Source organism: Corapipo altera, unplaced genomic scaffold (genome assembly GCF_003945725.1).
Source record: "Corapipo altera isolate COAL_440 unplaced genomic scaffold, ASM394572v1 48b, whole genome shotgun sequence".
NCBI lineage: Eukaryota > Metazoa > Chordata > Aves > Passeriformes > Pipridae > Corapipo > Corapipo altera.
The window spans coordinates 15,323,809-15,338,350 of NW_020884884.1; the positions used below are offsets into that span (position 1 = coordinate 15,323,809).

Consider the following 14,542-nt stretch of genomic DNA (forward strand, 5'->3'; position numbering starts at 1 on the left):
TAAAGAGAAGTTTGTGGAGGTTGTCAGAGAAGAAAACCAGAATGCATCACCTACAGGAAGCGTGTGCTACTACATTTCAACTACCTTCCTGCATCTTAGGGAAAATGAAGAACAAATACAAGGAGAAACAGTCTTCATGGACAACTGATGTACACACGATCTTTTGGTTTTCATTACAGCATTTTAACCTAACTAGATTTTTAAGTCCAGACAGTTCTTTCTATTATTCTCTCTATTTTCACCTCCCAATTTTCCTTTACATTCTACTTTAACTTGCAATCTTGCTCAGAGTATTTTCTCTCTATAAAGGTAAACTATATCTCACTCAAAACATGCTATTTTAATGAAAAAATACAGCATATAGAATAATCTTAGAATACATGGGAATCAAAATAATATGAATTCATAAAAATACATGAGGAACAAGAACACATAAGAGTATTTGCCTCTTTTGTAATTGTTGTGTTATAGGTGTATTGCATTACTTGTGGCAGTAGCGTATAGCAGGATAACGATCATCAAAGGACTAAGACTGTAAATTGTTGAATTTATACCACTGACTTTCTACAAAATAGCCTGGTAACCTCCTCTGAAGTATGAATATCTTTAAAATATGACACACATTTGTATTGCCTAAGGTTAATTCCCATGCAATAGAAGCGACATCAGCAGTAATGAACAGAGTGACCTCTAATCAACCAAATTTGTTCTACTCTTGGAAAACTACATAAATCAGTTACCAAGGAGCTGCCAAAGTCTTACTAAGTACTTGAAAGCTCTTCCTAAATGGAAGTAACAGAATTAAATTTAGGATGATTTTGGATACTACTGTCCAAACCCCAAATACTATGTAACGATGTAATGTTCACTCCAAAATAGGTGGGTTTATTACTGACTTCTCTAAAAGGTCCTCCCAGACTCTAATGTTATTTTACAAAAAATGTAAAATATCTCCCCATCTTTACAAATGCCATCAAATTTTATGGATAAAACAAGGCCCTTTCAAATCAACCTGTATTACTCACTTCACTTGTGAGAAATCTTGCATGAAATTTTCCCCTCACAATGGAGATGCACTGTAGCTATAAGGAAGTTATTTGTAAATGCCAGCTTCCACCCAACATGGATGAATTCCTTGAGTTTCCTATAACCGACAAATGTTAAGCCTGACAACTTTTATTTTTTTAATTCTCAAACAGCAACTGTTTACCACCAGTAACAGCTTAAGCAGCTACTGCCCCACCCCTCCTACTGTGCTGTGCCAGAGATTTATTTTTGGCTGGGTCTGTTTTCCAAACCCGTTTACAGCATGTCCGCACAGACACACGTCAATACAATGGAAGGACGTGAGGGGAGAAATCCCATCAAACCATGGCAAATGCTGGACTTGAATCACGGTGTGCAGGAGGCTTCTCTCCCTTCGACTGTGTGCAGAGGGAGCCCAGAGAGATTTGTTTCCCTGAGTTCCCTGTAGCCACTCAAGTGCCATTTGCAACACAACTATGAAAACGGCAGACCATCATGAGACCTCAACCACGGCAATAACCAGGCCAACAAATATCCTGTGAATCTTTTTCTGCTCTCTGTGGAAACATTTTAATTAGCTAGTTCTTTGCAGTGGAGCTGAAAATATATCATTAATCTTTAAATAAAATATGCATGTTGCACCATTTCTCCCTTTCACAAAAGAAAGGGTTTGACTTTTAATGTGTGAGGGTTAATACAGTAACTTGAAAATTCAGTTATTGCTAGGTACTCTCAGAAACGTGAATGGTCAGAATACACAGATGAAGATTTTCACATCTTTGTATCTCTGAAAGGCTCTAAATGAATACAAAAATATATTCAAGATATACAGACACAAAAAAATGCCAAGAACAAGTGAAGATGCAGCAGCCTTTTTAGAATAAGAAAATAGCAAGAGCTTGAAATGAAAGACCATACACACATAGTAGAATATATATTTAAGGAAGCTATGCCGGAGAAATTTAAATTAATTAGTTAAATCTTCTAGAGTTTAAACAATTTCACTGAGGCAATGTAACTTTCAGGATAAAAGGTAAATAATGCAGAATTACCATAAGTACTTCAAACATGGTATTTATTATTAAAATAACGCACATGTAATATATGCAGTTTTGTTTGTTACTAAGAAACTAACAAATGTACCTAGACACTTTAGAAAAATAATGAGAAAAAATTTAATGTAAATTCAGCTGAAATTGGAAGAATTCAAAATAATGATTCTACTATCTTCTGCTTTCTCACTAAAAGATTATTGAAAACTGAATCTCAAACAATGCCTTGTAATTTCTAAAATATGCTGTTCTGGAAAACTATCAAGGTTTCCAGTTACATTCCTACTGTTTAAATTCAATGTAATTAATTTGACTTTTTATATACATATACAAAAGTGCATTTTTGTACATTTGAATTCTGAATTGTTTGATGTTGGAAGTATTTTTGACAAAATAAATTTTCTGATATATGTAAAATACGGTTGCCTTTGCATCAAGAAGCTATGCTATACCAGTGAAAACACATTGGATTAGTAGGCTTCACAGACCAAAGCCACTGAATAAAATGATTTGGAACACAGCTGCTTGCAGAGATTATTAAAATTGTGGGGGGGTTTTATCTGACAAGATTGGGAGGAGAAGACTTTGCAGATTTCTCCCCCCTTTCCAACTGGACAGGAAAAAATTGCCTTTCTGATTTACCTAGGGAAAAAGATTGTGTTGAGGCTTTCTGTGAAATCAGAACAGGAATATTTTCCTTTAAGTGTGTGTTTTCATTAATTACATACTAACCTGCATTCTTTGGGTGGTGAAATAAAAGAGAAAAAGCATTAGAAGTAGTATTTCCTATAGAAACAATTGCCTGTCAAACAAAGCATAAAAAGACAAAAGGCAGAAACACTGTTTCAGCTTGAATGCCTTAATGTCACCATTTGTCATGCAGCACTTCCTCAGAAAACCCAGAAGTACAGTTAACTCTACTCCTCTTTACACCACACACTTTCTCTGTTGGTACAGGATTAAAATGTGCCTGGCCTGACAATGAAACAGCAGAGCCATCGCACATTGTTATGCAACTCACTGTCTGCAAGGGTGGCTCGTAGCTCCTTCTTTATTCAGCAAGTGCCAAGTGCATGTTTAATCAATGTCACAGCTCACCACAGTGTGCAACTAAAGCCACCGTCATTCCTCTCTTCAGATTTGCCTGGCTGAGTTATGCAATGCTCTGAAGAATACCTTGGAATTCTTTCCAGAGGCTCTGAATGCAGGTGTGTGACAGCGTTCACACTACTGCCAGCAAAGCAGACTTCTTTTCATCCTTTTTCAGGCTGGACTAAAATTACATAGTGTGACTGCACGTAGTTCGCTGCATTTGGAATTACAGCATGTCAACGTGAGAAAGGCTCTTCAGACGGCTGCCACAAAGAGTAAATCAAAGGCTGGGTTTTTCTGAAGTCTTAATAAATAACTAAGTATAACTGAATAAAACCAGGAGCTGTTTGTATTTTTTTTAAACAAAACAGAATAGCATGCATTTTGTTGCTCTGCATCATCGAAGGAAAAAAAGCCACAATTTTAATGGGAATTAGTCAACAGTGAGGATCATTACGAGAAAGAGCTTTACTGTTTTTCGACTACACTTGCTTTAGTGGATTACTGAAAGAGAATACCAGTCATTTGGAAGATCCTGTAACATTATTATCCTCACCGATAAACTTCATCAAGAAACTGCTCGTGCTCCTATCTGATCTGTCTGAGTGAGGAGAGCAGCCCCTTCATGAAGATAAAAGCCTGGCTTGCCACTGAATCGACAAGTAAGAAGCATGTCTGATGACATTTTATTCCTGATGCAATGTAGGGTAAGAAATATCTTTTATATTTTACCTTTCTGTAAGATATGCTCTGAACTGATGGCATTAATTAGACTCACAGCAGAAACACGTTAATCTCTAATGATTAAAGATGTTTACCAGAAGAGAAAAATGCTGTTGCACTATAAAATGTGATTGTAAATCTTCGGTATATTGGAGTTATGTGAACGAGTAGACATCCCAATCAAATTTCTGATCAATAAAGCTAAAACGGCATGGCAGATTACATATAAGATCAACATCTCAGTCACCAACGAACATAATTTTACAGGGAATATGTTTCTAGAGGATATTTGACCATAAATTAAGAGTACTAGAGCAGCTAAGTAATAGAAACGACCTGTCAACCTCACTTTTGCAACAAAAAAAAAAGATAATAAATCACATGCATCTGGAAATGTCCACCTTGAATTCCTATATTGCATAGAATTTTGCCACTGTAACAGTACTACTGTTCTTTGGCATACTGCAAAAATCAGCATATATATCAAAAACCTTTATATTTGAAGAGATAGACATTATCTGTTAAATGTTTACTGTTGCATGGATGTCCAAAAGCTGAACTATTAAACATGAAAAAGGGCAAGATCTTACCTGCAATTGCCTACTTAAGCTCATTGGTGAAAAACAACTGTAATACTGTATTAAGGAGGCATATTTTACATGTTTGAAACCAGCAGGCATTAACAATCTCAACTGTTTTTGTACCATGGAGTTAAATATTTAAGAATGGCTGAAAATGCACATAACCTCCCCAGGCATCTCAGAGTATTCCACAATGCTCACATACCTGCTTTCATCAATTTCATGTTTTGTAAGGAAACAAATTATTTGGCTAAAGATAAATTTTAAATTTCTTTTATAATAAAGCATAATAACTGGCTTGAAGCACCAAGCTATTTTGCACTCCTATCAAATCTGTATCTACAGAACAATTACTTTTAACATGGAAATGTTCATACAAAAAGAAAACAAAAGATGAATGCAACTGAATAAACACCGTGTTAAGAAATGTTGTATAAGAACTACGGAATTGTTTCTAAAAAGATCGAAGCTTGCATGTTTGTCAGACCAGATTTACCATTTGCTTTCTTTTTTCTAGCTAGCTGCCAGAATACTGGTGAAGGCATTTGCAGGAAAAATGGGGACCTCTGCCATCACAACACTGGAAGATGTAAAAAGGCAAGAGGAAAAGGAGGAAAAAGAAGAATCTATTTTAGCACTGCTTGGAATCATTGGAACTGTGCTCAATTTATTTGTTATTGTTTTTGTGTATATCTACACTACACTTTGATGACATTTTTGAATATCAATTGCACATCACACAGTGCAAAGACCTGCGATGGCAAGAATGATTTCTAAAGCAAAAAACCTCCACTGTCTGAAAGGATTATCAAAAACATTCCAGAGCAAAGTGTCTGGCTAAGGGTGCTGCATCAATGACTGATAAATGTATCTGTAAGCCCAGTTAGAGTGCTACATTATGTAAATGAAGGTAGACAATATTCAACTTCTTGTTGGCAACAGATGAAATCCAAATAGCAGGATCAGAAATGGCACTTTTTTACTGCCAGCAAACATGCAAGACAGAAATGTAAGCAAACACTGAAAATACTCAGAACAGAGAAAGACATAAATTAAATATATAAACAAATATAAGCAAGCCCCCATGATGCTTTCTATGGTTTTATGCAGTATGTCTCTTCACAGCTGAGACCAGAAAACAGACAAAAAGGGGTTTATTTTTAGACCACCATAATTTAGGCTTATAACTTACATTAATGTATGATAAGCGTGGAAACAGGACCACTATTATACCAGAAGTTGTAATACTATAAATAAAATTTTAACTATTGACTATATTCTGCAGCATTTTTGTTAGTCTTGTGGAAAGCTGAAAAAGGTTAGACTTTCTTGCCTTTACTAAATCTGTATTTGAAATCATCATGCTATACAGACAATGTGCTTTTCTAATTAAAAATCCTTTAAAGTGGTGTGAAAAAATAAAGAATAGTTTTAGTACTTCTTTTAAGAAATATTAATAACTATGACACACTAATACATATTCTCTAAATGAAAAAAACTTAAATTACATTTTCTATATTGTCATTTTTTGAATGTGCTTAACAGACATCAAATACAACTCTCATGTTTTCATCCTGATGTTAATTTCCACGTCAGACATATCACACAAGGATTCAAGGTGTCTCATGGAAAACAGGTTTAATAACCTTTGTCCACAAGACTGTACTCTCCCTTTCTGGACGAGGTCCTGAAGACATTTTCCCTTTTTGCACTGTTTATGATCGAGGCCCAGAATTGCAACTTTTACGCATACTCCATGGAATGTCCAATTTAACTACCTGAAATTGATGAAATTATTTCCACATTTTAAATTAAACCTACATGTCTTTGAATTAGATCCAAAGCTGCAGATAGTCTGAGATCATAGAAGTTTTCGCATATGTGATTTTATCTCACATACGTCTTATAAGACAAAAGTTACTTTTGAGAGCTTAGGATTAAAAACACAGTAAATAAACACCACAAAAAAAAACCAAAACCAAAAAACAAACCAAAACACCAAGAAACTGATTTTAATGAATACTCTTCTTACTATTACATGTGCCACAGTGGAACAATGGAACAGCTGCATTTCCAAAAATCAGCTCAATTTCTTCTCCTAGGTTGCAAAGCTACATCCAGCCCCTCCATAAAACAACATGCAAAGAAATACATCACTTACATAGGTGATAGTTTATTACTGTATAAAATTTCAGAACTGCTAAACCAGCTGAGCCTTTGGAAGTCACTTCGAAACAAGCACATGAATAAGATAAGGTCAGGGATCTAGAACAGAATGAATTTGGCAATGATATTTCAGTCAGCTGCAGAAACCACACTGCAACACTGATTTATGGATGAATGAGGTAGAAGATGGTATATTCTGATTTTGCAACTCTGAGTCAATACTGGCTCAACCAGAAGAAATGATAAACACAGTCGAGGTTGCACTGGAAGGAAGCACGTGCAGACAAGAAAATTTATTCACTATCCATAGTTAACAGCAAGTCTCTCGTAATGTATACTTATTTTTAGTATATGAAGCACCAAAGCATTCTGTAAAACTAAGCTACATTCTAGAGGAATTATGCAGGTTGCTAATGTTTATTTAATACTACAGAAGAGATATAACCATTATTAATTTTTTCTATGTACTTCTTATATCTACATACTTATGGATATTATTGCATTAATCTCACAATACAAGGATATTTGAGATGGGTCTTAAAATGAAAGGTTACAAGAACCTGAAAATTGAAATTCAGGTAGAAATTACTGCTGTTTATTTTGATCCTGAAGTTATTTAAAACTTGTAGATTCTGTGAAATAAATAAACAATTTTATTTCATACCATTTCAGTGCACAGCTCTCTTCTCAAAACTGTGAATCAACCTAGTACACCAGCATTGGAGTGAAAAACTGCACCTTTTTTTTGGTAAGCAATTCAACAGCAAAATAGATAAAAAACAATCCCAAAGTTATAACCAAATGTGGCAAAGGTTCAGCATTATTCTTTTACCAATGAATGAGTTCATTAACATTAATGAAGGCTAGGAGAATTTTTAATTCCAGTAATTATATACTGCCTATCTAAACTGCCACTGTACTTCCAGTTTCATTTACAGCAAAGACTTTGACCCTTTGAAGGAAGTCAAAGGGTAACATTATCATTAGATTGCCCTGGCATACAAGTTATATTTTGTTTTAAAACAGTCTGGTATTCTCTCTCAACAGGTAACACATGTGCTCTATTCTCATGTGAACCTATGTCTAACTTCAGTTAAATGAGCTCTGATATACCGCTCTGGTGCTCATACATTTAATCCAATACATGCATAAAATCTCAATAACAAACAAACAAAAAAAAATCTTAATAGCAACTTCCTCTCTTTATGCACAGTAAAAAGTCAATAGTCTAGGGAAAAGCACGGTTGTGTGATGATTCAACATTATGGTGCAGCAGCACATCACCAGTGATGGACGAATTAAGAGCTCAGTGTACCAGCTTCAGAGTACTCAACTTAGTTCAGTGGAACTGGACTACTTTGCGAAAGTAAAATAACACCATATAATGCCCTGAGAATAAATATGATTAATAGAAAAGAAGTACTCTACCTTCAGCAGGCAAACTAGTCTAGTTGAAGCTCTGAGGTAAGGAGCCAAGGCCTGAACAGTATGACTTTTATGGATGCAACTAACAAAGGTACATCAAAAGAGGCAGAAAAAAGAATTCTGTACATTCACATTCAATGTATTTGTCCATTTGTCCACAGTACTTACTAAATAAAGTTCACAATGAGGTGTTTGGCAGCAGGATAAAGCAGCACAACTTTTTGTTTATGAATCCACAGGTCCATGGTGTGGTAGTACTTGGTAAACTACGAAAGGTGCATTGGAAGCAAATACTGGACTCTCATGAAGTGAAACATGCTGGTCAGTAAACAAAATTCTTTCAGCAAAGCTCTCCCACAGAAATGCATCATCTCTTCTCAGCAGTCAAACTCAGGGAAGACTGAGCTAATCTAACACCACAAGCTATGCCGATCACATCACACAGAGTCTTTGTCCACTGAAGAAGGAAGGGTGGCTAAAAAAAGGAGCATGCAAGAAAACCTCACCTAAAATCACAATATTGCCTGCTTTCTGTAAGCCTGGGAATTCAAGCAAAGAGAATTCAAGCAGAATTCTGCAATCTGATATGAAGTCTGTTTTCCAAGGAAAAGGTGGTATCAAACTTCTCTCAATATTTGACTTTAAACACAATTCATTTATCTCAGGATTTGCTAGATAGTAGTTTAAGGACAAACCAGTACAACTATATTTTTAAGCAAGAAGAGCCTACCTAATTGTGGTATCACTGACAAAATCCCAGCTCCACTGGGCTTTTTACTGTCCAAGCCCATAAAAAAAATATACAGTCCTTGTCCTAAAAGTCACTTGATTTTCTTTCTCTCTGTTTCATGACTCCCTTCTACTGCCTTATCTCTATAAACCTTGTTAGCTACAAAGAATATTATAAATGCTCCTTTCTTCTTTCCCACTTGAAAATACTAGCTTATATTAGTCTTCATAAACCTAAGTCCATCAGTCAAATAACTTACTTTTATCAGCAAAATCTAGATTTTCAAGATAGCCATGTACTCCAGTTAGAATCTGATGGTCAAACGTTTGCTAGGAACCTCTTGTTGCACAGTGCAAATTTTATTGCTGTGCATTTTGCTCAAGGAGAGAAGTGTTCAGATATTTGAAAGAGTTTCAGTAGTAATAATTCTTTCAAATGAAACGTGCTAGATACAAGATTACAGTAAAAAGGTCTTACATGACAGCTTTTGGTGTATGATACAGAAGTTAAGAACTACATAAGTTTTACACATGTAAATATGAATTAAGCCCTTAATAAAAAACACAGGCATAGTAAAAAAACCTCACCATGTTGCAAAGATAAACTTTTTTCATTTATAAAATGAAAGATAATAAGAGCCATGGTAATGCCATAACAAGATATGAAATAAACGCAAAAAAATCATCAAGAAACAGTGAAGATTACAGCAGTTACTGCTCCTTGTGACTAGAGCTATCTTGCATAATAGGAAAGTCCTTCATAGACAGATAAACCTTCCCTCTCTACAAGAAAAAAGCAATTATGGAAATTAATGAAAGTGGTTAGTTCACAGTTTTCAAGGACTTCACAATCACCTCACTCTGATGCAGATGAAGCGTCAGAATGTATCAGAGCAATCTGGTTTGTACTCATCTGGTTCAAGGTGAGGTTTCTAACAGATTAAAATGTTATGTGAGCACTCCTTATCTGATCAATATTATTTTAATCTACAACAATCTAGATAACAAACTAGTCCATGTATGTTATGGGCAAATTAAGCACGATGGTAAAATACAGTCAAGTAACAAAAAACCTAGATAGATTTCTAACTGTGACATAGGTCAATCTGTCAAAACAGTCTTGCAAGAAGGATGTACCATATCTGTAGCTAACTGAACATATGAAATCAAAATATAAATTCACATCAATACCAAAATACTTACTATCTTATATCACCACAGTGTTAGCAGCCTACTGTGCAAGAAAAGGAACAGCATACCAGCAGCCTCATTGCACATATTTATCAAAATTTTTTCCCACATAATTGTATGTATATGGCACATACACAGATATGCGAAGATCACTGTTATTGCAACCATCAACAACAAACCCTAAAATCTAGTAGAAGAATACCTTCAGCATAAGGCTAACCTTCAACTGGTCCCACCAGCACCCATTAAAGTCTGAGAAAGTTACAGAGGTGCTGAAAATTGCTAATTTCTGTTACCATTGTGCTGGGCACAGCTTGTTGCCACTGGGGTGCCAGAACCTGGGAACATTCTGTTAGGATTCTATATGCAGTATCCCAGTTTCTCAGACTAGCATGTTACAGGAAGAATAGAGTCACCTGCTCCTTCCACATGAAAGTACCTCTTGACAGCAGAAGTTGCACCAGTATGAAAATTAGAATACCATGTACATGCATATCACTACTCATGCTGTGTTCCCTTTCCGACTCTCCCCAGGCTCCTATTCAGCCCTACCAGAGAAGAGACAGGTATTCAAGACAGAGAAGCCAGAAATTAGATAAAGGTCTATCAGGAAAGACACAAATCTATTCTACTACATTGCATTGGTCTTCAAGGTTTTTTTTAAAAAAAAAAACTAATAAAAAAGTAATTTCCATATTTGAAAGGTTTCAACTATTAAGATATTAAGTGAAATTTTCAGTCTTACAAGCATTATACCAGAGCTTAACATAACTTCAGAGCTTCTCAACCTCTGTCTTGCTTGTGTTAGCTGTGTCTCCTGACACTCAATATTAGTGACACTGAGAGCCCCACATCACGTGCAACTTGCACTCATTAATGTGAAAATTATCTGTCTGCTTTTGAACTGAAGAGTAATTACTGCATTGGAATTAAGCCTCGCATATTATCACTAAGACAAACTGTTTTCAGGGACTCCTTTCCAACTAAATGCATCTGGTTCAAATATTAACTCAGAGAAGATGATCTCTCCAGAAGTCATCGTTTTTGCAATTTCCCTCTAATACTGGTATCCTATGGCAGTGTCAAAGATGAGCTTGACTGATATATGCCTGCAAAGTTATTATTATTTTTTAAATCCAGGAGAACATTGTTAATCACAGTTTTATGTATAGACTTTTGAACAAATACAGCAGGAAACATTCACATAACAACCCTCAGATTTTACAGTTCTAAATTTCAATAGAAATAACGACATCCTTTGTGAATTTGTATTCAGAAGAGTAGTTTTCATTTTTTTCTCTGAAAAGCAAGGTTTTGCTTTGTTTTAATATAGTTTAGCTGCTACATTAAGTGCTGTTCACTCTTTACTAATTGGTAATTCACAGGCACAGCATTTCAACATCCCCTATCAACCACAAACAACAGTAGTCTCACAATGGAAAACATACCTAAAATGAATATTTCTCACTGAAACTTTGCCGTTTCTTTTTACCTTGGGAAAACAAACGGTACCTGAAAGCCAAACTAGTCTGAACTTCTCGCCAACAGCCACATATCTCATCTCTTGTATCAGTATCTGACTGTTCTTCCCCAGTTAAAGGTGACTTACACAGAGAGATACATTCTTCTATTGAAAACAGCAAAAAGCAATTTCAACAGCTGTGATTCATCTATAACTCAGGACCAACAGCTTCATCCTTTAGATAACACATCATTTTTGCCTGGCCTTTCAATGACTTTTCCCTTTTACCTCAACAAAGAAGAATTTGTGAGTATCTGTTAGAAAGATTACTTCATTCTTTTACTTTATCGTCTACTTTATTGTTTTACATTTTATTTTCATTTGCAATAATGATTTTGGTATATCATTAGTTCATTTTCCTCACTGCAATATGTGCAAAATAGAACCAATAAATTCATCGCAAAACTAGGGAGAGGTGTCAAACTGTGGACTAGCAAGTGAAACACCTTCATATTTTTATTTTTACTATAATACCCCAGCAGATGTTTTGAACTAGTTCCATTCCATCATACAAGATTATGTAATGCCCTAGTTACTACAAATTAAGAGAGCCATTCCTACTTTAGTCCTAAGTAGCTTTACAAATACTTAAGACAGAGATGATTTCTCTTTTACCTCTGACATAAAACATATTGTGTAATTCAAGAAGAAGCTGTAACATTGTTTCATGAATTCACATCACCAAACCCTCCAACTGGCATCCAAAAGAACTGCAGTAATGTGACAAGACATTTATCAGTTACTCCAAAAATAAGGCAGGCAAAATAAGGTCCAAAACCAAATTATTCAGATTTGGAACAACTCCTTCTGATACTTCAGAATTAAATCCATCTAAACAAAAGTAACTGAACAAAAATTCAACCTAAGGTACATCTTCATACTCAAGTCTGTCATCTAGTGAGACTGAACATAAATCACAAATCGAGTTTGCTGATTTTGCCATTAGTTCCACAGAGGCATTTCCTTAATTTGTACTGCTCCATGCCACCTTATACAACTGAAATGGTTTCCACAGCAAGGTACAACATATCAGATCAAAACTATGAAAACATCTTTGTTTTGAAATTATGAGTAGAAATTTGATAACAACATAGAACTCATTTGTTTTTCCTTTAAAACCCCCAACAACTTAATTGTTCCCATATATTTGAAATATCTTCCAGTTTTGGTAAGAGGCTTATTTTTGTGTTTCCTAAATAAAAAAGAAAAAGCTCTGATCAAAGTAGAACTGCCCCAGCATGTGCAACATTTACCAAATTCAAGCACATGCTTGCTCAATTTTCTTTAAAAATTAACATTTTTCTTCACAATAAGATTAATGGTTTTGCATAAAGTATTCTCTCTACATGTATCTTCTGTAGAAGAACTAACATGTAAACTTTTCAGAAGAAAATACCATCGTCCTGTTAGTTTCAATATCAAAGAATTAAACTCCAAATTTAAAGAGAGAAATGAGCATTTCAACAAGCATGATTCTATTATATGATTCTGTTTCCTAAGGCTGAAGTAAACGTTCCATTAGTACAATTCTAAATTGGCGAGGGCACTGAAACTAGCAAGAACTACCCATTGTTCATATAAAAACTTATTTGACAGCAGTAAGCCAACTTGAATTTTGGAGGAGACAAAGGCACATTACCTGAATCGTTGCGGAGGTATGATGACATTGCTGGGATGAGGCAAGATTGACTGAGTAGCTCTAGGAGAACGGATGGAAGAGCGCTGCTGTTTTGTGCTCTCCCCTCATGGCTAGTTTGGGTCTCTTCATTTGATGCACTTCCTGCAGGATTTATGTAACTGGCAAGAACCTGAAACACACCCAAATATTTAATCAAAACTGATTTATTTCAGTCAAAAGAACTTTGAGTTCCTCCCTTAAGGAAGAAGCCCTAACACTTCACTAGCTGTTTTGCTAATTCAGTACTGGCATTTATTACAGCAGTCCCAAAGATATCTCAGAAGAAATTCTATACAGTTATTAAATTTGAACTTTGGCTAATGATAAAATTAAAGAACTTATTATAATTCTGAATGATTTTAGGCTATCAACTAATATGAATTTTGACAAATCTGCTGAAGTTACTCAAAGAAAGAGTTTGCCAGCTCAGACCACTGAGACATGCAGCTGACTTACTTTAGAGCACCAGGAACACCAACTGGCAATAGAAGACTTTTTGTCTGTGTATTTTTTTTTTTTTTTTTAATTGCAAATGTTTCAAGAATTTTCGTAACTTCCTTTGGGGTTGAGACTTCAGGGTTTACAGGTGAAACAATAACTTATGGTGAGCATGACAGGTACCTGGAGGAACAAATACTCATGTGTACAGCTCTTACCTCAGTAAACAAAGAGTAACCTTCCCCTTAGTGTCAGCGGTAAGTCACCTCACGACTGCACACCTGCTTGTCCCAGGGGTAGTTCTGGCTGGGCTCACAGGCCCTTACCATGTGTTGTAGGCATACAATCCAACACATTTCCAAGGGTCTGATTTGTGCAGCTGTACTCTGAAACTAAGAAACTTTGAGGCTTGAAAGGCTATATTACTTGAAGTCTCAGGGACTCTATTCACCCTTTTAGCCTTTCTTTCATTCTCACTCTTTCTTCTAACCCCATTATCCCATTATTTTGCTGCACCATCTTACCAGCACTCCATACAACAGAATTTTTCTAAATCTTTCTATAGAAGGGACCAAGGAAACTGCTGTACAACTGACTGACATATTCAATAAAATGTTGAAGGGTTTTCTACTGTTGACTGCCCTACAAAAATGCCTCTTTACTTCACAACTTGACACAGTTACAGCTAAAACCCTGCCTGGAATAATACAAAATACTGCCTAGAAGCTTCGTTGAGAGTAATTCAGGTGCAATTTCCCCTTTCTTGCTTAGGAAATGGTTTCAGATTTTATTTGTTATGCTTTTGCAAGGGATGTGATACTTTTGCCATGTAATCTATAGTGACTGAAATGACTGATTGCATCAAAATGATATCTTCATCAATCAAGCTATGGGTATTTTCAGAATTTTATCTCCTTTG

At 35.5% G+C, this 14,542-nt stretch overlaps 1 protein-coding gene and 1 long non-coding RNA gene across 9 annotated transcripts in view; one reads left to right on the top strand and one right to left on the bottom strand.

Moving 5' to 3' along the window:
• BIRC6 (baculoviral IAP repeat containing 6) overlaps nt 1–14,542 on the bottom strand; it is a 172,705-nt gene that overhangs the window by 36,833 nt on the left and 121,330 nt on the right. For all 8 annotated transcript variants that reach the window (XM_027641287.1, XM_027641285.1, XM_027641289.1 and 5 more), the window contains one exon: nt 13,147–13,315. In XM_027641287.1, coding sequence (XP_027497088.1) covers nt 13,147–13,315 — 169 coding nt within the window. The remainder of the gene's footprint in view (nt 1–13,146; nt 13,316–14,542) is intronic.
• Nucleotides 3,059–6,418, top strand: LOC113946256. The gene is made up of 2 exons (XR_003527369.1): nt 3,059–3,877; nt 4,992–6,418. It is a non-coding gene; the product is annotated as an uncharacterized LOC113946256 (long non-coding RNA).